General features: G+C 41.7%; 1 protein-coding gene across 1 annotated transcript in view; it reads right to left on the bottom strand.

The window, feature by feature from the left end:
• MBD1 (methyl-CpG binding domain protein 1) overlaps nt 1-23,859 on the bottom strand; it is an 82,939-nt gene that overhangs the window by 6,562 nt on the left and 52,518 nt on the right. The window contains exons 11-15 of the mRNA XM_042447625.1: nt 22,100-22,156; nt 20,408-20,572; nt 14,317-14,514; nt 10,850-11,086; nt 6,380-6,490 (exon numbers count right to left, since the gene is read on the bottom strand). Of these exons, the coding sequence (XP_042303559.1) occupies nt 6,380-6,490; nt 10,850-11,086; nt 14,317-14,514; nt 20,408-20,572; nt 22,100-22,156 (768 nt within the window). The remainder of the gene's footprint in view (nt 1-6,379; nt 6,491-10,849; nt 11,087-14,316; nt 14,515-20,407; nt 20,573-22,099; nt 22,157-23,859) is intronic.

Below are 23,859 nucleotides of genomic sequence, written 5' to 3'. Positions count from 1 at the left end.
TTTCATAAAAGCCCAATTCACATCATCAAACACTTTTTCTGCAGCTATAAAAACCAATGCAGCTTTCTTTTCGTTATGACATTCATAATATTCAGTGATATGCAAGACTGTTCTATGACTGTCCCTCATCTGTTTATTCGGCAAAAAACCATTTTGATCCTTATGAATTGCCTCTTTCAAGAATTTTTTCAATCTCCCTGCCAAGATCAATGTTAAAATCATTATTCAATAGTGTAATCAGCCTATAGTTTTTCAGCTCACTTACATCTTTCCCCTCCTTGGGAATTAAAGAGATGCTTGCACAATTCCAGGAGTCTGGTTTGTCTTCTCTTAAAATACTATTACAGTGTGCCCGCGTTATACACGGTCTTGAGCATACACGCTCAAGCCGCAGGGCACAAGGGGCAGCACATCCCATTAAAATGAATGGGTGTGCATGCCCGTGGCGCCCTGTGCACCGCCGCACCGCCACGCACGAGCCTCATTGTTTCCAATGGGGCTCGAGCATAGGCAGAATTCGCCTTATGCGGCGGGGTCCGGAACAGATCCCCCACATAAGGCAAGGGCGGACTGTATATACTTTGTTTATAATACTTTCTAGCTTTTTATAGTAAATTGCAGATAAACCAGCTGGTTCTGGTGTTTTCCCTTGTTTCAGTCTTTTTATACTTTCTACTATTTCTAAGTTTCTGATCAGTATATTCAGTGTTTCTTGCTGTGCTTTTGTTTGTTTTGTAAGTTTTTGTTTTTTCAAATATTTTCTAATTCTGTCTTGATTTTTTTACTCACTTTCTCCTCTTTCTGTAAGTTCTTATAATATTCATAAAATATCTTTTTTACTGAATCTTGATCTTTATATATTTTCCCTTTGTACATAATTTCCATTATCAGTCTTTTTAATTTCTTTCTCCTTAATTTTTGTGCAAATCACTTTCCCAGCTTATTTGCTTCTTCAAAAAATCTTTGCCTACAAAATTTAAGTTTTTTCTCCACATCTTTATTACCAAATGTAATTATTTTTATAATAATCCTATTTCCTTCACTAGTTTTTTGTTTGATGGCTTACCTCTTAGTTTCCTCTATTTTTCCTGAATTTCTTTCATTATTCCTTGCATTTTTCTCTCTTGCTCTTTTTCTTTCTACTCCTAATTTTATAAGCAGGCCTCTTATTATCGCTTTGCTTGTATCCCATAACGTTTTGGTTGCTATTTCTTCATCCTCATTTTCCTTTCAAAAAACAGATTCAATGCCTCCTTAATTTTTCTCTATATTTCAAATCCAGAAGAGGAACTTATTGTGTCTCTATCACTAACTTAGATGTTTTCTCTAAATCTTGAGTTTTATTCTTCAACTCCTTTACATCTTTCATTACCTGTATTACTCATTGACATTTTATCCATGTTTTCTCCTAGCCTATCTCTTCCTTACATCTGCTTTTATCTCTACTCTTGTATCTTTGTTATTTCCATCTTGAATCTTCTGAATTTCTCCAAAAGCTGACCTATCTGTGATCCCATTTCTACTGGTTTTTCTAAAGGCTCCAATGAGGGCCTTCTTCCTTTCCTAGTGATGGACATTCTACTCATCCTTTTGTTCACCTATCTCTTCTGCTCCCACCCACCCAGTCACATACACAAGTTTCTATTTCTATTACTTATGCTCTAATTTTATCTCTTTCCCTTTTTTCCTTTACCAACAGATGCTTAAACCAAGTTTCAAATTTTTCACCTGTTCCAGTTTTACCAAAGATGAAAAACACAATATACCATCTACTTCATATTTTTCCATCTGTTACACATATCCCAAATATCACACTTTAAACATTCATCATTTTCTCCTTCAATTCCTGTTGGCCTTATTAATCCTTAGAAACCTGTTACTAGCCTTATACAGTTGCCTCTCCGTTTTCACAGAGAATCTGTTCTGGACCCACCCACCCCATCCCCTACAAAAATAGAAAATCGCCAATATTCAAGCTCCATGGCTCGAATGGCGGCATGCACCCCATTTTGTCCCTCTCCATTTGCCGCCTGTGAACAGTCCACAAAAATGGAGAGGCTGTTGCTATTGCTGTTTTGTATTTTGCATTGTGCAGTATTTTTGCTGCCAGGAGAGAGTTAGATATTGTTCATTAGATTAATATGTTATGTGATATCTTAACTATTATTAAGTCATGTATTTTGGTTTCTGTATTTTCTATACTTATTCTGCTTTATTATTATTATTATTATTATTATTATGTCACTTAAGTTTTATTTGGTGGGGAGTATACTTTGTATCTAATGCTTTTGTTGTAATCCGCTTTAATTTCGTAAGAAAAAAGCGGAAAAGAAATAAATTATTATTATTATATCTATTTCTATATCTCTATTTTCTTGCCTCCTGAAAAATATCTTATATAAACTCAGCTCTAAACAAACATGAGCGCCAATCAGACCTGGAAAAAAAGACCATATTTTCTAGATTATCAGCTGTTGTCTCTAAAACCGCTAAACCCTTCCTCCTTCCCTCCTTTGGGTCTTTAATTCTTAATTACCAAACTCTTTTCTCCTTCTTATTCAATGTCTTTTCTCCTTCATTTACATCTCCTCCTTTCCTTTTTTTTCATTTTCTTCTTTTCTTTCTTCTCTTCTTTTTCCTTTCCTTTCCTTCCCTTCTTTTTCTCCTCCCTTCCTTCCTTCTTCCTCTTTCCTTTTCATCTTCACCTTCTTATGTTTTCCTTTACTCAGTCCTTTCCAATGTTGTGGCTGTGATTACTCGGTCTTTTCCAAAGCTCAGCTTCTCCTTTACTTAATTCCCTTTTCTTAATTATTCCTTAGTGTGTTTTTCATCTTTCTCTCAGTCCTTTTCTCACAATTTTGTCTTAATCAATCAATTTCCATAAGTCTCAATCAGTCTCCATTTGTCTGTTTTATCTTGTCTTGTTTGCTCTTAATCTCTTAATCCTTCACTGAACATCTGTTTCTCTCAGTTCTCTCTGTCTGTTTCCCTCAGTCCTTCCAAATCTGTCTTGTCATTTCTTCCTTCTACTTTTTGTCCTTCAATTTACTCTGTCATTGAAACTCAAAAGTATTTCAGCTCTCTCCCTTTTTAAGGCTTTTTTGTCCTCTTTCTCCGTTGTTCATCTTCTCTCTTCTTTTGTCAACACACATCGATCTTATCATATCTGTTTACTACAACTCCCAGCATCCCCGTTCTCCTCTGCCACTCCTATGCATTCCCCCCCGAGCTTCTCCCTTGCTTTCCACCACTCCAAAATGTTGTTCTCAGGCAGCAATTTTTCATTCAGTAAATGTCTTCTCTGTTTTAACCAAAACAGATTTTGCTTATTTTGATGCTTTTAAACATAAAGATTAAAAGTGGCTGTTGGTCGCTATTGTGCTGACCCAAGCTGAAGTTATGGGTAGCTGTATTGGGCATGGCAGCTCTCCAGTTTCCTCAACTCCTTCATTCTTAGCGGAGAGGAATTTCCACTCTGCCACTCCTGCAAATGTTGGACAGAGCTCCCAATGAACCCTTTTCAGTCCCTCCTTACCGGGGGAGTCTTTTAACCAGCTTTGTTTGTTGGATTTGGCAGTTAACCTCCACAGAATAGCTTTATTACTGAGAAGTTTTAATTTAGAATCATTCAATCAATCTCCCATGCTGCTGTGACAAAGGAAGAAAACAACAATCCAGAGAAAAAGGCATAGGTGGAAATCTTTCAGATGTTGTTGGACTGCATATCCCAGCAGCAAAAACTGAAGAAATAACAGGACCATACTAGATCATGCAAGTTAGATTGTGCCAGAGTAGCATGACATGTTTTAGGAATGTGGGAACATTGGAAGTTTTAGAAGAAAGCAATAATTATTAATTAAATAAATCAAAATTAACTAATTAATCAACTGAAATTCATGAAACTTCTAATATCTATGAGCTTTCCAAGAAAAAAAATTACATTTATGCTCAACTGACACAAAAAAGACAGGAGACTATGGGAAGGTGTGACATGAAAATAACCCATTAATACAACTGGTACAGCAAAACGCCATCATACATTGGTTAGATTTACTGCAAAGGCGATTCTTTGTAATACTGTGTTCCTTAAGCAATGACAGCTACCATTACAACTTGATAATGAACCTGATGAATTTAGGTTAATCACCAAATATCAGAAAACTGGAAAAGTACCAAATCTGGGGACTCTTCTTTACTGAAAGTACATAAAGAACCAACCAAACAAGCAATGCAGAGTACTAAAGTTTCAGTGTTACAAGACCCTAGGAAACAATACATCAGGCGCTCTTGCATATTTGTTACTGTTGTGTGCCTTCACATCACTTATGACTTATGACAACTCTAAGGTCCAAAACACATTGATGAAACAATCCTGTCTGAGACCGCTTTTAACTGCTCTGGCTCAATGCTAGGGAATTCTGGGACCTGTAGTTCTGTGAGACATTGACCATTCTCTGACAGAGAGCTCTGGCGCCATAATAAACTACAATTCCCAGGATTCCCTAGCACTGAGCAAGGGCAGTTAAAGCAGTCTCCAACTAGATGATATCAGCAGTGTGTTTTGGACCTATGGCTGTTTGAACCTATCACAGGGTTTGTTGAGTTTGTTACCACCATCACTCAGTGGGTTTTCATGGCAGAGAATGGAATCGAACTCTGATCTCCAGAAGCATAGTCCAACACTCAAAGCACTACACCAATCTGCTTCCCTTTCATACTACATACCATACATACATACATACATACATAGGTAAACTCATCAGTTCTTTTGGTTTCTCCTATCATTTGTATGCCGACGACACTCAGCTGTATCTCTCCACCCCTGACCTTTCGACGGGGCTTGAACAGCAAGTTTCTTCTTGTCTGACTGCCATCTCTCAGTGGATGCGGCTTCGGCGCTTGAAGCTCAACATGTCTAAGACTGAGCTTCTCGTCTTTCCACCTAAACCCACCCTTCATTATTCCTTTTCTGTTTCTGTCGACGACACTTCTATTCAACCGGTTCATCAAGCCCGCAGTCTTGGCTTCATTTTTGACTCTTCCCTGTCATTTATTCCCCAGATCCAGGCCACCGCAAAGACCTGTAGATTCTTTCTCCACAACATTGCCAAGATCCGTCCATTCCTCTCAATCTCTACTGCCAAGACTCTAGTCCATGCCCTAGTGGTTTCGCGACTAGATTATTGTAACCTCCTTCTAACAGGGCTTCCTCTTTCACACCTCCATCCTTTAATATCTGTCCAGTATTCAGCTGCCCGTATTGTCACATCCGCTCGCCGCTTTGACCATGTTTCTCCTCTTTTATCCTCCCTTCATTGGCTCCCCTTCCCCTTTCGCATCCGGTACAAGCTTTTGTTACTGACTTTCAAAGCCCTCCATGGGTTGGCCCCTCCTTACTTATCTGACCTTCTTTCTCCTTACATTCCTACTCGCACCCTCCGCTCTGGTAGTCAGGGTCTCCTGTCACAATGTAGGACTACCACTGCCCCCTCCCGAATTCGTCCCTTCTCGCTTGCTGCCCCTTACTCCTGGAACCTTCTTCCCCCACATGCACACCTCATCACTTCTCTGCCCAGTTTCAAAACTGAATTAAAGACTATATTGTTTAGAGAAGCATTCCCAGAGGTGAGCCCCTCTCTGACCCAGGAAGCCTCCTTCTAACCATCCATCAAGAAGCCAAGCCCTTCCTCCAGTCCATCTGCCTTGGTCCAGGCCTCGGAGGTGGAAAAGATCTGCTGGACCTGATCCTATTCCCCACCACCACTCCCTTCTCCTTTTGTGTCGTGTCTTCTTAGATTGTAAGCCTGAGGGCAGGGAACCGTCTGACTAAAAAATTGATGTACAGCGCTGTGTAAACTTACAGCGCTTTATAAATAAAGGTTAATAATAATAATAATAATATACTACTAATCTATAAGTCTAAAAAATTATGCCCAAAAATTGACCCCAAAATCCTAGGCTGACATATTTATGGGTCAGGATGGTAATGTGATAGCAGCTCTTTCAGATTTCCCCATGCGGTTTCTTTCTGTCCTGAGCCAAGCAGATAGAGTTCTTAGTGATTGATTGATTGATTGATTGATTGCTGTTTGTTTAACAGTCCCTCTCCCACATGCGCGCTTCGCTGTCTCAGGAGTTAAGACTGAAACACTGAAGTTTCATATTGATTGCTGCTTCCCTCTTGCCACTTGCATACACACACTGAAGGAGCCTCCAAGTTTTACACTCAACTTATCCACAGGTCATGTCAAAATTGGGGGGGGGGGAGTGGGAATTGAGGGATAAAGAAAATACGTAAAGAGATTGATGAATATGTAAAAAAAATTATATTTATAAATTTCAATTTAAAAAAGGAGATCTATTTTAATATGTGACTTACTGGAGAGTCATTGGAAGGACGACGGTCTCCACCTGGTTCTACATGGTCCTGTTTGATTTTGGGAGAGGTGGCAAGAAGGGGATTGACAGGAGGTAATCTGGTGTCTGATTCCTGTGAAGACAAGTTCACTTCTTTAGATTTTCCCAATCATGCACATGGTGTAAAACTGTTCCTCTTGCTTCAGTCCAACTGGGGTAACTTATTTATATTTTTCTGACATTAATAGGCTGTTTTTCATTTTTCTAAAAAAAAATCCCAAAGTGATTCACAATAAAAACACAGACAATACAGTATAATAGTAACTAAATAGATGGAAAGGTTAAAACAATAACAGCAATAAATTCTGTAAAACCATTCATTAAAAATGAAGTGTAACTGATAGAGTTAACAATGGGGGAAATTGACAAGAAAAGGCCTGGACAAACAGATAGGTCTTTGGTTAACAGCAGAAACACTTGTCACAGGGAAAATGTTGGGGAAATACCAGAAGAACTTTGTACGAGGAAGATTAGGAAATTATCAATTGTTAGACCATGCTGATCACTTTGGCTGTTTCCTCCCAGAAGCCTATATAGTATTGAGCTTGGCTAACAATAAACTGTAATGATAGGGTTGCTATAAATTGGAAACAACTTGAGAGCACACAACAATAGCAAAATCCTGGCTCTTATCTTCCATGTATGGCTAGTTTGGCCTTGGAAGGAAGGGAGGTATAGGTATGAATTACACCTTGTGATTAATCTTTGTCCATTAAAATGTAAACAAAGAAGTTTAGTGATCAGAGTAGCTACTGTGAATTAGGTCATTCTAATGTATCAAATAAAAACAGGTGCAAGTAACTGAAGGCAGACTTCCAACAGAGTGCAGGTGTGATAGATCAAAGTCAAAGAGACACACACAGACCAAGCAACACCTGCTGAAATTTCTTTTGTACAACCATTCAAGGTAGAGCCCCTTCCAGTTTTCACTCTGGCAATGCTAGTCCTAACTAGGCTTCAGTGAAGACCAGCTGACCTTCCTCACTGCAGAAACAAAGTGGTAGGATAAAGGACAGGGTCATGGCTATTAAAGTGGTGTGAAACTTCTTTGTTTATGTACTGTAGTTATACTCCAGGAGGACTGGCAAAGTGTTTCACAAGTGGCCTAGGGTGTCTCTCATCTGTTGTTTTCATGGGCTGCCAACAACAGAATGGAGACACAAGTTTGCACTTTAGGATTTGCCTGCTTTAAATATAGGAGCTGCTTTTACAAGCCTGGAAATCTTGTCTAATGTTTTAATCAATCTAAATTAATAATTCCATAATCAGTTAAGTAAATAAATAAATAATACACCTTCCACCCGCTGGCACATTCAAAATAACTTCCTGCCTCCTTGCCTACCAAAAATAACTTCTTGTCTATTCAAAACAATTTCTTGCCTTTGCTGAAAGAAGCATTTCACACCATGGGAGGTACACCAAGAAAGGTCTCTTCAACACAGTCATACAAGCAACATTAGGCTATAGCACAATAATCTCAGAACACAGAGGTCAAGGAAGTCTATATGGGAGAAGGCCTGACAGGAGACAGGGACATTTGTTCACCTAGCTCATAAGCCAAAAGGATGGCAGAAGTTACACACTTGGAGAAACATAATTTGTTGTCATAAGAGACTGGTGGAGTAGTAGACAGGGTGGCTCTTGGACTTGTGAAAAAGTGCCGTTCTATTGACATAGACAGGCAGTGCCTTGTGCATGACCAGACAACAAAATGAGCTCTTGAAATTGGAGGAAGGCTGTCGCATCTACTTGAGATGCCAACTGTAGCGATGAGTCCAGGAGTACTCCCAAACTGCAAACTTCCTCCTTTAGGGAAAGTGTGACCCCGTCCAGGACTGGATAACTAATTTCCTTCCCAGGACCTAGGGAACCTATCACTAGTACCTCCATTTTCTCTGGATTCAACATGACTTTGTTTTCCCTCACCCAGCCCATTACTGACCCCAGACAGGCGGCCAGAGGAGAGATGCCATCCCTAGTCACTGCAGCAGTCGGAGACATAAAGAAATAAATCTGGGTGTCATCAGCGTACTGATAACACCACGCCCCATGTCTCTGGATGATCTCTCCCAGTGGCTTCATGTAAATGTTAAATAGCATGGGGGATAGAATGGCGCCCTGAGGGACGCCAGATGTCAGTTCTCTCTTAGAGGAGCAACTATTCCCCAGCCTCACCATCAGGAATCTGCCCGAAAAGTAGAAACGGAACCACTAGAGCGCAGTGTCCCTGATGACTAACTCCCTCAGGCATTCCAGAAGGATACCAAGGCAAGAAGAATGTTACCTCGGAGCAGTAGGAAACTGGTGTCAATCTTTGGGAAATCACGATCAATGTGAATGAGGAGGCTGTTGGGAGAACTGTGCCCAGAACAGATGAACCTCAAATTCATACAATTTGTAGAGCTTAGAATTTAGGGGATATACTTCATCACAGAGATTACTGTGAAAAGGTGGCCAACCCAGCAAGATCAATGTGGAACCATGGTGATACTGGCCAAGGAAACATCAATTCATGAGATCAAAAATGGTCCCTTGCCCTGAGGTTGAGCTCCTTTGACTTGAGGACTGTCAGTGAAGACATCAACAGATGGTTGGACAATGGTGTTACGCCCTGAACCCATTCAAAATCATCTACCTCATGGGTAGTGGATTGCAGTGAGGCCAAAGGAGAGACCAGTTGGAAGATGCTTTAGGTACTGTACAGGTGTAGCATTCAAGGTGAGTATGGAAGTAGATTTGTTTGTGGGGTTTTTTAAGGTACCGATGTATGGAACATGGGTAGACTTCGAAAACCATCTCAGAATGGAGGGGCGGTATCAAATTGAATTGAATGCAGTCTCATTGAAGTTATGGGGAAGTCCGTAGTCGACTGACAGATGGCAAGTTGAATGGGGAATTCCAAGATTTTTGTCATGTGAAGGGGTTAGGCAAATCGCAGTTAAGGTTGTATGCTCAGTCGACACAGTCAGGACACAGAGCGTTGGTGGAGGGAGAGCCGCGGATAAGGCAGTATGTCCGGCAGAAGAAGTCAAGGCACAGAGAGCCATGGATAAAGCCACGTGGTCAGCTGATGGAGTCCGGGCAGACAGCTGTGGATAAGGCTGTGTGCTGAACTGACAGGATAAGGGCACGGAGAGCTGTGGGTAAGTCGTGCGCTCAGCCGATAGAGTAGGAGCATGGGGAGCTATGGATAAAGCCGCATGCTCAACCAACAGAGTCAGGCCATAGAGGGTCATGGATAATGCCATGTGCTCGGCCGATGGAGTCTGAGGACAGAGAGGCATGGATAAGGCCGTGTGCTTGGTCAACACAGTCGGACACAGAGGGTCATGGACAAGGCTGTGTGCTAGGCCGAAATTGTCGGGGCATGGAAGACCGATGATAAAGCCGTGTGCTTGGCTGACAGTCAGGGCACAGAGTAAACATAGATAAAGCCACCTCCTGAGCCAACAGTGTCGGGGCACAGAGGGCTTATTGTCAGAGGAGGGCCTATAGTCCAGAAGCTGGGATGTAAAGGCCTGGCAATGATGGCACAGGGCCACGTTGTGGGCCTCACCAAGGCAGAGTAGCACTTGGAACGACCGTCTTTCTCATGTTATCCCTGTAATCGACATACTGCTTGAAAAAGGTTGAAGATGAAAAGTCTGGCTGTTACCAGAAAAACAAGAGCAAAGGAAAAAGAGCTCTGCCCTGGGAAATGGCAGGAAGAACTAGTCTCTAAGATGGCTGAAGGGGAGGAGGCAAAGAGTCAAAGGGTCTTTTCTTCAGCTATTGCAAGACTTGTGTGTTCTTCCTGCCTGTCTCTGAGTGGTGATGGGGAAAACTCAAATCGTGTGGATTCCTCCTCTTGTCAACCCAGAGAATTCCATTTGAAAGCACCTTCATTAGACATTTCAGGTCTATTTTCACTGCTGAATTTTTAAAATCTGTTTTACCTAACTATGGCCCGGTCCAGATGGACAGGATAGGACGCCCTCGTCACGTGCAAGGGGCGGCGCTTCTAGACGCCCCTCACCCCTCGCATGTAATGAGGGCGTCAAAATGGCGGCACCCTGTACAGATGGGCGCCGCCATTGTTACATGCCAGACGCATAGTGTCCACACGTCATGGCACCATTATGACATCGCAAGATGTCTTTTTGGTCCGCGGGGACATCCCACAGTCTGGAGGCTGCGACTTCCCCGCAGACCAAAACTAGGCACCGGGAGGCTGTCCTTTTCGACGGTCTGTCCCACGCCTATGTTTCAAATTGTTACTATGCTTCTACCTTTCAAGACTATTTTATTTGTGTGGCTGGCTACAGGCTAAAAAACCTGGGGGGGGTGTGTCTTGTTCTTTTCTTTTTCCAGAGGTAGCTGTCAGTGTATGTCTTCAGTATGGAGAAATCAAAGACAGAGCATCTCAAGAGTGGAGAGGGAAGGATTCACTCACTTTCCCCACTATCCAGGCTGGTGGTGTGGGGTGGAAAGGTACCTCTGGAGCCTCTGTAACACTCTCTGGAAGGATGGGATGGTCCTTTACAGGGGTTCCAGTCACAGGAAAGCCAGCTGCCTCTGGTTTGTTTTTCAAACTCAGTGGTACAAGCTGCTGCTCTTGCTGCCATTGTTGTGATGTCTGTGGGCTACACGACTTGGGAGGATGAGCCATTTCACTGGTAGAGGAAGACTCCTGCAGTAACATAGGGGGGTTGGGGAAAAAAAGAGAAATTATCAGATTACAAATTTAAGAAGATCCTTACACCACAGGTAACTTGTCTATGTAGTCCAGTCTGGTCTGACTAGCAGAGATTCTAAGGCCTCAGGCAAACTTTGATCTATCAATTGCAGCCTCAACCTTTTATCCAGTGATTAACCATCATGGCTTTTCAGCATCAGTAGCACAGCACAGAATTTTGCTCAGCCTTCCTTTTTTCAATACTTTTTCCTGTCAGCCACTTCCTTGTGATTGTAGCTTTCATGTACAAGAGTGATTCAGGAGCCTAGAAAGCACAACAAAAACATCTCTTTATTTGGGTTGGGGGTAAAGAAAGCCTTTTGCTTCTTTGGCCAATAATAAATAAGGAAGTTCAGGCACAAATTTGCAGAACATCGAGTACAGTCAGGAGCCCTGTATTCTCAAGGATTTGATTATTCAGGAATTTGTAATGGTGGTTTTGCCTCTGGTCTTCAATTCTCCCACCCCATCCCACCCTGCTTTTGAGGACAGTAATACTACTCCTGTAGTTTTGTCATCCTTATCCTCAGCCTTCTCCTCTCAGTCTCCTTTCCTGCCAATAGTACCCTCCAGCCCATTATGTGTGCAGTCCATGACCAAGGCAGCTTCTGCCCAACATTCACCTACCTGCTGTCTTGCCCATCCATTCACTTTCCTCTAACTAGCTGGCTCACTTTGTTTTGCCTCACTCAGATTGCACACTACTCCAGCAGACCGTCCACACCCACCCACTCACTGGGTGCATCTGGCCCCTGTTGCCTCTGCCTTATCAGGCCCTCAACCATTAAGGTGAGGCCAGCTAGAGTGAGAGATGCAAGGGGGAAGTAGGGAAGAAGTCGACGAGACTCTGGATGTTGGCACTTCAGCAAATACCTGTTCTTTCCCACTGCCCCTCAGTTTAACATTGTTGTAGTGGAAATCAGGGATTAAGGCAAAGAGGCAGTGGATGTTGGTGTTTTGACAAACGTTGCCTCCTTTCACACTGCCTGACTACCCCCCTCTCTCTAGCTGGCCTCTGTTTCATATCATCATGGGGGGGAAGAAGAAACTAAATCAAAGGGGTGCTGGATGTTAGTGCTTTGACAAAAATCCCTCCCATCCCCAGTGCCCCACCCCCTGTATAAAATATTTTATAAATATAAAATGTATAACATCTAATTTTATATCCCGGAAGTTTGCCAAGATATTTACTCTGAGGCTGAGAGCGTGTGATTTAGGGAGAATGTGAATCAGGGATTCAAACCTTGATTTCCCAGACCTAGTGCAACACTTATACCACGACACCATGCAAACAACTTTAATAACAATACTATTGGAAATGTAAATCACAAAGCTAATAAATTTTAAAACAGATGTAGTACAGTTGCCCCTCTGTTGGCATGGACTTCATATCCGCACCCCTCATGAGGAGCAAACAAAGGGAATTAAAATGGGGCATGTGCCCACAGCCACTCACAGGCATGCGCACCCATTCAAGCCTATGGGGTGTGAATAGGTGTGAGTTTCTGTTTTCGCGGATCCCGCGAAAACAGAGGACTGACTGTATTACAGTGGTCCCTTGGCTTACATGGGGGATCTGTTCCACCCCCCCCCCCACACCCCCAGCATAAGCCAAAAAACGCATAAGCTTGAGTCCCATCCGACTGAATGGGGCTCGGTCTTGCAGCGTGGGAGAGTGCGTCATGCATAAGCAGGAAGCCAAATATGGGGCTCCCGCCTATAGCGCGGGCACACTGTATTTAATTTTATTGCTATGACTATACATACACCTGATCATTCATTGTTTCACCCCATCAATGGTATATGACTCACTTGCTAAAAAAACTCTAAGTAATAATTCTCTCCACTGCTGTGGCCTCTACTATATTCCCTCCTGAATATTTTTTTTTCTTGACAGCTCATACAGCTCTAAATTTTATTATGCATAAATGCCTTCAGTCTGAGAAATGGTTCCTGGTGCAGTGTAATATTCCTGCTGGCAATCAATCAGCTTGGTTTCACTGTAATTATGGTGCATGCTGTTGGCTTAGGGCCAGAACAGACAGGCCAAAATAAAGCTGCTTCGGGTCACTTTGGAGGTATGCTGTTTAAATAACACATGCATCTTAAGAGGCCAGAAGCTGTGCCAAAGCAGCACTTCAGTCTTTAGGACTGGAGTCTGGCTTTGGCACGGTTTCCAGCCTCTTAAGATATATGCATCATTTAAACAGCATACGTCCAAAGTGATCTAAAGCAGCTTTATTTTGTCCTGTCTGTTTGGGCCCTTAGTTGTCTATTTATATCTGATATTCTAAAATGATGACTACCACTCCAAACAATATATACACTTGGCTCTCAGGGCATAACTCATGGAATAAATCAGTGATGGCGAACCTATGGCATGCGTGCCAGAAGTGGCACTCAGAGCCCTCTCTGTGGGCACACATGCTGTCGCCCTAGCACAGAGTTTGCCAGAGTTTCTTACTAGAAAGCCAGAGGGACATGGCACTTTGCAATAAATAAGTGGGGTCTGGGTTGCAGTTTGGGCACTCGGTCTGTAAAAGGTTCACCATCACTGGAATAAATCAACTGAGTTCCTCAGACCCTTAAGGAAAATGACCTACATTTTACCGTTCTAAAGTAACATTGGATGCATGATCTTAACATTTACCAATAACCAGCATGGGAAACAGTCATAAGCTCCCAGTAATCACGACCCTGACAATACACAAATCATGCATCAGTGGTCACAGGTTCCTCTGCAATGCTCCCTAGAACCTGCTGCTCCTCATGTTAGCTCAGACATCAACACCCACCCAAGCAAAGCATAAATGTACGGCAACAGGAGGAACGCCCTTGGAAAGGGCAACGTCAGAAAGGAAAAAACTGACAGTGTAGTTGACCAGGCCAGGAAAAAACCCAAGGGACAGAAGAAGAAGCTCATGTGTTTGGTAAGACCATTTCCCTTCTACAGCACCGGGGAAACCTCTCACTAGTGCCCATGCAATACTGTCTGTACTCCATAGCTTGGGGTGGCATTAGGAAGAGGAAGGCAAAATGCATACAATCTACTATCCACCCCAAATGTCCAGTTCCCAGAACCCATATTTGACAGCAATGGAGTCAGCCAAGAAAACCACTCGGTGATGTACATAGTGTACCGGAGGAGCACCCCAGGATATGAAAGGAAGGGGGGGTGCAGTTACCTCTGGCTGGAAGCTGGCTTTTGCCTTTTGCTTCTGGCCACTCCCCTTTGCACCCCGCCGCCCCACCTGCTTGATCCTGACCGGCTTGCGGCTGTGGCCACCGAAGACTGTCCTCCTCCTCCTCCTCCTGACCTTCCAGCCTGCCACTGCTGACCCCGCCGCCTCTGGGCTGCTCCACTCCTCAGGAAGCAGCCGCTTCTAGGGAAGGGAAGAGAAGACACGAAGTGGAGCAAGCTGTGGCAGTGGCAAGGATCAGAGGCAGAAATAGGAACCCACCCTCAAAGCAAGCAGCAGTGCAGCTGGGCTGGCTTTTCCTGCAATCACAAACCCGCTTCAAGCCTTGCCCCCATTGCCCTCCTGTGCCACCTCAAGCCTGCTACCTGCCAATCCATCCACCCAAGGGCACCCCAAAACAGCCCAAAGCAGAGAAAAGTAGATCCTCCCCTTAGTCTCCCAAAAGAAGCTGCAAAGCTCAGACACAGGCACAGCTAGTACTGAAAAAGAAGACAGAAGTTGAAGACAGCAGATCAAGATGAGCAGTCTTGGGACACCTAAGTTTAGCAAGAGAGGTAATAATGGGGGCTGTGAAAACTCCCCAGTGCTTCAGGTTTACAGTCCAAGCTTCTGGACTCTGGAGCATGTCCAGAGGAGGGTGAACAAAATGGTGAAGGGTCTGGAAATCATGCCTTATGAGGAGAGACTTAGGGAGCTGGGTATGTTTAGCCTGGAGAAGAGACACTTAATAGGTGATATGACCGTAATTGAAGGGGTGTCACATTAAGGACGTAGAAAGCTTGTTTTCTGCAGCTCCAGAGAATAGAAGCCAGAACAATGGATGGAAGATAAAGAAAAAGAGATTCCACTTAAATGTTAGGGGAACTTCCTGACCGGAAGAGCTGTTCGACAGTGGAACATATTCCCTCGGACTGAGGTGGAGTCTCCTTCTTTGGAGGTTTTTGAACTGGATGGTCATCTGTCAGGGGTGCTTTGTAGGTTCCTGCATGGCAGGGGGTTGACTGAATGGCCCATGAGTTATCTTCCAATTCTATGATTCTAATACTAAATAAATCAACATCCAGAACTACAGAATATAAAAGCTGCTGCTGGCTTTTTGAAAGTGCAGGTTCGTAGCCCTCAGGGCTAGAGATCTGTCATGAAAGTTTCAATGCACAGTGGACCCTTTCCATCTGTGCGGTTTGGTTCAGGGTGCCCCATGGGTGACAAAAGCAGTAGATGGCCGTGCCCCCTATTATTCAAATGCAGTAATGTGTGCATGGGAAAATCATCATGTTCACACTGTCAATGAATAAAATTGGGCATGGTGCTCCACAGGTGATCAAATTCATGGATTGATAACATGCCAATGCAAAAGGGCCCAATGTAAATACCTGAAGTGGGACTGCAACAATCCAAGTGGGATTGATGTACCTTAAACAAGAAGGCTTTCTCTCTGTCCCACCAAGATCACAGGCTCGCCTGGTGAGGACACGAGAGAGCCTTCTCGGTGGCTGCTCCCACCCTTTGGAATGCCCTTCCTTGGGAGGCTAGGATGGCCCCCTCCCCCTTCCTTCCTTGGGAGGCTAGGCTGGCTCGCCCATTAACCGGCAAGTAAAAACAGGCAGACATTTTGTATATAACAGATAGCAGGGTGGTTTTTATGGAGCAAGTGGGTTTTTAGTTTGTTTTTAACTTTTGTATATTTTTTGTGATTTTATACCGGATGTAGATGTTTTAACTGCTTTGAATTTTATTGAGATTTTAAATGTTTTATCTATGAGCCGCCTTGGGTCCCTCCGAGGAGAAAGGCAGCATATACATGAAATAAATCAATAAAAAGAAGTAAGCAGTAGTCCACTTCCACTTTTGCAAAAGAGGCTATTTTTGACTTTTAAAAATTGCTGAGGGGAGCCGCACTTTGTTTAAAAGGAGAATCCAGTCCTGCCATTGTTGCTTCTTCTCAAGATGGAGGAGGCAGGGGAAGAGTTGGAGGCTGCAAAAATCCAGGGGGGAGGGGGACACATAATTCCCTTCTGTACTTTCCATTTATCTCTACCAACTTGTCAACAAGAATGTTATTTCCACAATCTTAAAGACAAAACCTCTAATCCCAACAGAAGAAGAGGAGGAGGAAGAAAATCTTCTGGGAAGCAAACAAAGCCAGCATATGCAAATTTTCCAGTTGGCTTCTATCAATGTAAATGCAAGCTGACTTGATACAGAGGTTCTAATTCACTCTGGCTTTTAGACTAGGAATATACACCACAAAATTAAGAGGTGCTGTGGAAGAATGTATATTGTTGTTACACAAGCCAATACAGTGCCTGTGCAGACCGGCCATTAAGGCCAGCTTGGGGGCAGAGTCAGGACATGGCATCCATACGATGGATGCCCCGACTCCACCCCCATGTTTTCCTAGAAACGTCTGTAGAAGAAAAAAGATGCTGTCAAACAAAAACTTTTGCTTCACAGTCACTTGCAGCCAGTGTATATATATGCTTAGTTTCTTTTCTTCTTACATACCTATTTGTTTGAAGCTAGAGTGTGTATGTATGCCTGTTCTTTCTTTCATTCTATTTGTTTAAATAAACAGATTTTCTTGAGACCAGGACTGTGTGGTCACTTTGCCTGCCTCATACTCTGATCCAGCAGTGCATCCAAGCCAGGGACCTATGCTGCAAGTGCTACAGCATGTGAGTAAGTGAACTAAGGAGAAGAAGGCAAGACTGATGCTTGGATCAAAAACTGGTGAGTAGTAATAAAAGTAATAATATTTAGCATATGCCAATTGGTTCCTGCATCTCTCTCAGTATTTCTTATATATACTGCCCACATCCCTTCTACAAATTCAGCTGTTGCCGGCACTCACTTGATATTGACTATGTATGGCACAATTCTGTTGGAGCACTAGGAGGAATGTGGAATGCTGTTTTGGGTGCAAAACTCAGTTTCCCTAAAAACAATTTCAGCTTTCATTTCAAATTGAGTTAGGTCATATAGACAGCCATTTCAAGTAATTATTTAAAATCAAATTTCTAGCCCTTATGATAACAAAGATAGGCTTGGAAATGTGCAAACACCTATTGAACTCTCCTAAGTTTTCCAGGGTCCTTCTTTCCTTCTTACCATAAGTAATCTAGAATAAGTAGAATAAGTAACACAGATCTATTCAGCTAATATATAATATAGAAAGTACATAATCTAGATTTCTTGTCACAACTTGGATTGACGGTACCCTTTTAAATTCTTTTTTAAAAAAAATTATCCTGGATTAAAAACAACCGTGATCAGTTGCATCTCTTTTTAAAGCCAAATATGAGCTATCCCCAGCTCTTCTGGCTTCTGAGTTGCTCAGAAACAATGCCAGTGAAATAGCACAGCTTTGCTACAATTGGAAGGGAAAGGCATAAAGAGCTCAAAATGTTCTAATAAATGTTCACTAGAACCCACAGAAAGGTTCACAAACCTGTTGCTCACACACAATCTAAGTCGTCTGAAACACAATCAAAGCAACATTTTAAAAAGGTGCCATGTTTATCAGGATTTGAATTTGCTACAAGCAAGGGAAAGCTGAGGTGAAAATAAAGCAGAAGCCCAGCTCCTTCCGACTATTTTCTCAGAAAGCAAGAGGGCTGGCTGGCAGCCCAAGCTCAAACAAACACCCACCTTCCACAATTCAGATCAGAGGAATGTTGAAGGAGTGATAAACCCAGGGCAGCACCAAAACACCAGAGCAAGTGAGCAAGGCACAAGACTGTAGGGAATGAAGGCACACAGAGAGAAAAAACAACATATGGGATCATCAGACAGCTTAAACTGGTGGAATGTGTTCTCTCAGTTGGAATACAACCACCAGTTAGTTCTGGAACACAAAGGAGAATGTTTCTTGTATAAAGTACACTAGATGATCTGGAGAAAACGATCCTTAAGAATCGGAAGTAAGGAACTAAATCTTCCTGTCTCTCAAGAACATCACCACAGACACCAAAACAAAATCTCAACACAGAAGTTTGCTCTAGTTCTGGATAAGCAGTCTTAACTTGAGTTGAAATCGCTCTTCAAGCCCACTAGACAACATCTTCCCAACCTTGCTTCCCATGTACAGCTGGATAAGAAAAACGTTCCTAAGGGACTGAATTGAGTTATAGATCAGTGTTAGGTTAGAGAAGTAACAAAAATATTCACCAGCCCAGCTAGCTTAGTGCACTCCGGTTTTCTGCCCAGCCACTCTTCTGAAGGGACAACAACATCCAACTCATCCTCCACACTTTGATATAACATTTTCTAGTCCTTCCAGGAGTGTTGACCCAGAAATGGCTTTTGCAAATTCTGTCCCTAAACCTGTGCTGCATAAAAGTAATGTTCTTCTACTAGTTGCATTTAGGTCCAATTACAATGTTCTATATTATAGCTATTTCAGCCCAAGAATGAGGGGAGGAATGGAGTATTCTGCCCAAAATAAACTAAAGAGTGGTATATAAGAGGGATAATCAAAAGCCAGAACAGAGAAGGTTAGAGAACATATAAAGAGCTTTTTAATAGGGAAGGGGAGAACTGGGATCCAAAATGGTATCAGAACTACAAATCACAGAGAAGCAGGGAACTATATGTCACTCTTTCTCAGTTCCTTATCCCAAAATGACTGGAGATGCGATGAATCAGGACCCAAAAAAGCACGCAAATCTTTATACAATATATTTAACAGGGTTGACGTAAATCATGATTTAAACCAAATGACTTTTTTAAAAAAAAAACACCCCTGTTTGGTTTTTTTTAATTGATTATACTTTTTAAAAAATAAAAGATCTGGTTATTATTATTATTTTCCAACCCTCTTGCTGGAACTACTATTTGAGTTTAAATATTATAACAGTTTATTGGCAGCTGTTCATTGTTAGGCCAGAATCCAGTGTCAGTCGCTTCTTTTTGATCACTTTATTTTACAGTGAAATATATTCAGAAACAAATCCTTCAATTAACATAAAAGCAACCCAAACAACTAGCTTTAAAATAGCAACTTTTAAAAAACAATAATTGTTTAAGCCTGTGGCCGTAACATCTGAACTGTATTTTGCTACTCAATTTTCTTATTTAGTCCTGTGTAGTCCTACACATTAATGTAAAGAAACTGGTAACCCTTCCCCTCCAGAAATGGGCTTAGGTTTTTGGTTGTTGTTGCTGTTTACTGTTTTTTCCCAACCCTGACATTTAACTTCGGGGCTTCACTAACCTATGAAATACTAATAACCTAGAAGGCTTTTAAAGCCAATTTTGGAGCAGTGGCTCCTTGTTGTGCCTTACTTTAAACAAGGAAAATTTTAAAAAGAAGAACACTAGTAACATTTGTGTCCATTATTTGAGGAATTCATCTTTGTCATCATAATTATGATTCAGCATATACACAGTATGTCTAGATTTTACACAGAATTTCCTTTTCCATGCCATGAACAGGAAATTTATCACTGTGTTTTCTCTCATCTTTCTCCTTCTCCAGCATTTCCTCTCTAAAATTATTTGCAGTTTTGTAGGTGGATTTATTTTAAATTTAGCTGAATTCTTGGAGACAACGTAAAGAGTTTTAAAAATAAGATTTTAGAAATCAAGAGATTGACATTCTTGATTGCTATAACCAAGTCACAACACCACAAAGACATGAAGTACCACCTGGCTATAAAACCTGAGAGAAGAACAAATGGCTGTCCTTGTTATAAACTGCTCAAGGGCTCCACAGAGGTCAGAGGTCAGCTGCTAGAAATAAGAGGTTGGTCTAAATAGACATTGGAATGATATAACAAGAAAATGCTTAGATGAGAGGATTAAATTTTGGAGCAGCCAAACAACAGAGGCACACATAGGCATCCCAGTGGTTAGCCAAAAAAGAAGGAGCATGCTGGGAATGAGATCCAAGATGTACAAGACTTTGATGAAAAATGAGGGAGTTTTGCTTTCAACATCAATGGCCAGCACAAAGAGGGAGTAAGTAGACTGCAACATCCATCTGACGAAAAGCAAGCAAGCAAGCAAAAAAAGTGAGAAAAAACCAAGCCACAGAGAGAAAGCACAGTGGAATAGAAAAGGGGGATGGGGCACCAACCATCGCAAGCTGCAGGCACTGTCTCCAGCGGCACTTCTGGCGCTTCATGTTCTGCCCGCCAAACTTGGGCTTGTCGCAGCAGAAGTCGCAGCGGCCACAGTCTCTTTTCAGCAGGCAAGCTTCACATTTGCCACATTTTCGACAGCGTCTCCTTTTGGGGGCATGCTGGGGACAGGGAATGAGGGGAAGAGAGAAAAAGAGGGGGTACAGAAAGAAAAGATAGGCATCAAGAGGAACCAAGAAGAGTGTGCTGTAAAACCCAGGGAGAGAATCTGAGCAGTATGTTTGGGTACCGAAAAGCAGAGCTTGAAAGAATGATTTTGGGGGAGTACAACTTCCAGAATCCCTTTGGCAATTCCAGACTAACTCCAACTGTTTGTTCTAATTAGAGCAGACTGACTGATTCAATTGAACTCATTTAAGTGACGACTTACCAAATTCTCAATGATTCAATGACTCTGCTCTCAAATGATTTTAAGCCGGGGTGGGAATTGGACAGTCCTCCAAATGTTGTTGAACTGCAACTCCAAGCAGCCCTAGCCAGTATAATCCATGGCAAAGAATGCTGGGAATTTCTGCTAGTTGGAAAGGTGTTCCTAATCTACCTCTAGAAAAATGGAGAGGTAGATTATAGGTGTTTGCAGTAAGGAAAAACATTAAACACTTAAGACACAACTATGGAAAGCTACATAAGAATTTGAAAACTTTTATAGTGTTTATTATTTAAATCATGTTACCAAATATAGTAATATCCCTCCTCCAAAGTCAAATAATAATCTTTGTAATGACCATGCTTTCTACTAAGGTTTTAACAGTGAATTTGATTACGATGGTGATGATTGGGTGGCATTCTGTGCTGTAGTAAATGTAATAACTTAGGAGTTAAGGATTTATAACTGCTCTGTATTCACTGAGACTACCTATGTTTGGATGAAGGAAGTCTTTTCAAATGCCGATCACAGACATTTCCAACTCCCCTCCCACTGGTAAGTGAGGCTGAGGCAATCAAATGCAGGACTCCTGTTGCAATTCCTAGTTGCAGCCTCACTTGCTGGTAGGGGCAGCTGGAAATATCATCCTCCTTGTGCCCCCAATGGCAGCTGGATATACCTCCTTTGTCCAACATGGCTGTTGTTAAAGTGAGCACAGGGGAAGGGATCAGGCTAGATGTTACATAGAAGTTAATGTAGAATATCAGCTTTTTTAAAAAACAGTTTCAGTGCTGGTGAATCTGTCCAAAGTCTTTCTTGTACTGTTTCTGAGCTTTTTGTTCTTGATATTTGTCTTCTGATTGTGTGAAATAACCAAACAGATAAACAAATAGATAAGGGATGTGAGGATAAATGGCTCTTCAGTAAACTGTAGATTGTATTTGAGCATTCCCATATGGGCCAAAACCAAACAAGTTAGCAAGCCTTTATTTGTTTGAACAGGAACAATGTTAGCCTCAGCTAAGCTTGAATAGAACCAAACATTTCATCCCTGATCCAAAGGGAGAGGACTATGTAAAAAAAAAAAGAGGGGGGTCCTCAGGCTATATTTCCTCCACCAGGACTTTGAAGAGCAGCAACTGTTTCAGTTTGATGTACACTTGTATAATATGCATGCAAAGAAGATGTTTATTTACAGCTTTTTAAGATAGATTCATCTGTGTCAATACTCTATGATCCTTCCCCTTCTTTGGCTACTTACCCCATGCTTCACAACAGGGACGTCTTCAGTTTCCTGTTCTGAGGTGGGTTTCCACTTCTAGGGTAAGAAGGAAGATACACAGATGATAAGTCAACAAACAGATATTAAACTAGCTGAATATGGACATAAAACACTTGCACAACATAGCAAAGCATAACAAGCAGCCATAGAAAAATGAGGATTAAGGCAGGGTTCAACTGCTGAAATAAGCTAATTAATCTTTTAAGGTGTTACAAGATTCTTCCTTTTTATACCATATGACTTTTGAAGTAATATGTAACTCCGCAAATCTTAAACCTTCAACACTATTGTAACTCAAGCATATCTACTGCCAATAGGGAAACCATCACATCCATTTCCTCAGGGTTTATCTCAGAAAGAAGTAAGGAAAAGAAGTAGAAGGAAAAAAACCCTGCAACCCTAGAGAATGATTTTACAAATTTTACAGACTATCAGTGTGACACAAGAGATGTGATGGCCTGGAAACAAAGGAAAAAACTCTTTCCACCCACCCAAACTTTTCTGTTCAGTTTTTACAATGGAAACAAATGGAAGTTTGAGAAAATACCAGAAAAGGCTTCTGAAATCATTAACTTCTGGAAGACTAAAATGTCTTAAAGACAAGGTTTTACCCTCTCAAAGTATGCCAAACTGAGCATATATATGTAAAATAATAAACAGAATTGGAGAGTGACTTCTGTGTATATTGCAGTATCCAATGATTTCAGAGTTGTAATTCAGTTTAATCTGAAATGGAACTGTGATGGCAGTCGTTTATACTTTGACTGTAACTATTGAAATGGCACATTCACGTTTGGTTTATTACAAAAGATTTTATTTTATTTTCAATATCTGTTTTATCCTAATTTTCAGATACTAATGAGCAAAAAATCTCTGCTTAGTTAACGTATGGCACAATTCTGCACTTTATGCCGAATTAGATCAGCAGAAATACCACAGCCCTTGAAGCCACCCAAAAAATGCTTAGGACCAGAAATGTTTTAATTTTGGGATCACTGTTATTATTATTGGATTGTGGAATCTCTACATATACATGATGAGATATCTTGGAGATGGGACCCAAGTCTAAACACGTAATTCATCTCTGTTTTATATACACCTTCTTATACACATAGCCTAAAGATAATTTTCTGTATGAAATAAAGCCTTGCATATGAATCAGTAGGGTATTTCAGCCACCACTCTGAGGCATCATGTAGGTGCCGGAAAAGTTTTGAATTTTAGAGCAGATTTTGGATTTTCAGACAAGGGATACTGAAACTTTATCAAATTACAAATGATTCACTTGATGTATTAAAATCCATTCAGGATTGATACAAAAGTAGGTTTTGCATATATTTCAGTTCTCATGCAAACTTACATCCCCCCTCAATAGGAAAAAAATAATGATTATTTCTTCCTCATTGTGACTTGAAAATATTCAGAAATATTACATCTATGCTGACACAGAAACTCTTCCAAGTGATGCAACTGAAACAAACTGTGTCAAGCAGGTAGCTTTCTAAACATTTCAGTCTCAAGACCTTGGGCGGTGAAAAGTTTGAGAAACCAGAAGTAACTGTTTCTTTTGGCAAGCACAGACATACATGCATATAAGAACACATTCATGCTCACACGCCAAGGCTCCTCTCCTTCCCCTTGACAGAGACAGAAGCAGAAAAAGACTATGAAGATATATGCACAGTCAGCATCCCAACCCACTTACTTTACTTTTACTAGTACATATATCTTTGGTTGGT

The sequence above is a fragment of the Sceloporus undulatus genome, chromosome 2 (genome assembly GCF_019175285.1).
Source record: "Sceloporus undulatus isolate JIND9_A2432 ecotype Alabama chromosome 2, SceUnd_v1.1, whole genome shotgun sequence".
Taxonomy (NCBI): domain Eukaryota; kingdom Metazoa; phylum Chordata; class Lepidosauria; order Squamata; family Phrynosomatidae; genus Sceloporus; species Sceloporus undulatus.
Note: the sequence above shows the minus strand (reverse complement) of the source record. Positions and strands in the feature narration are given on the sequence as shown.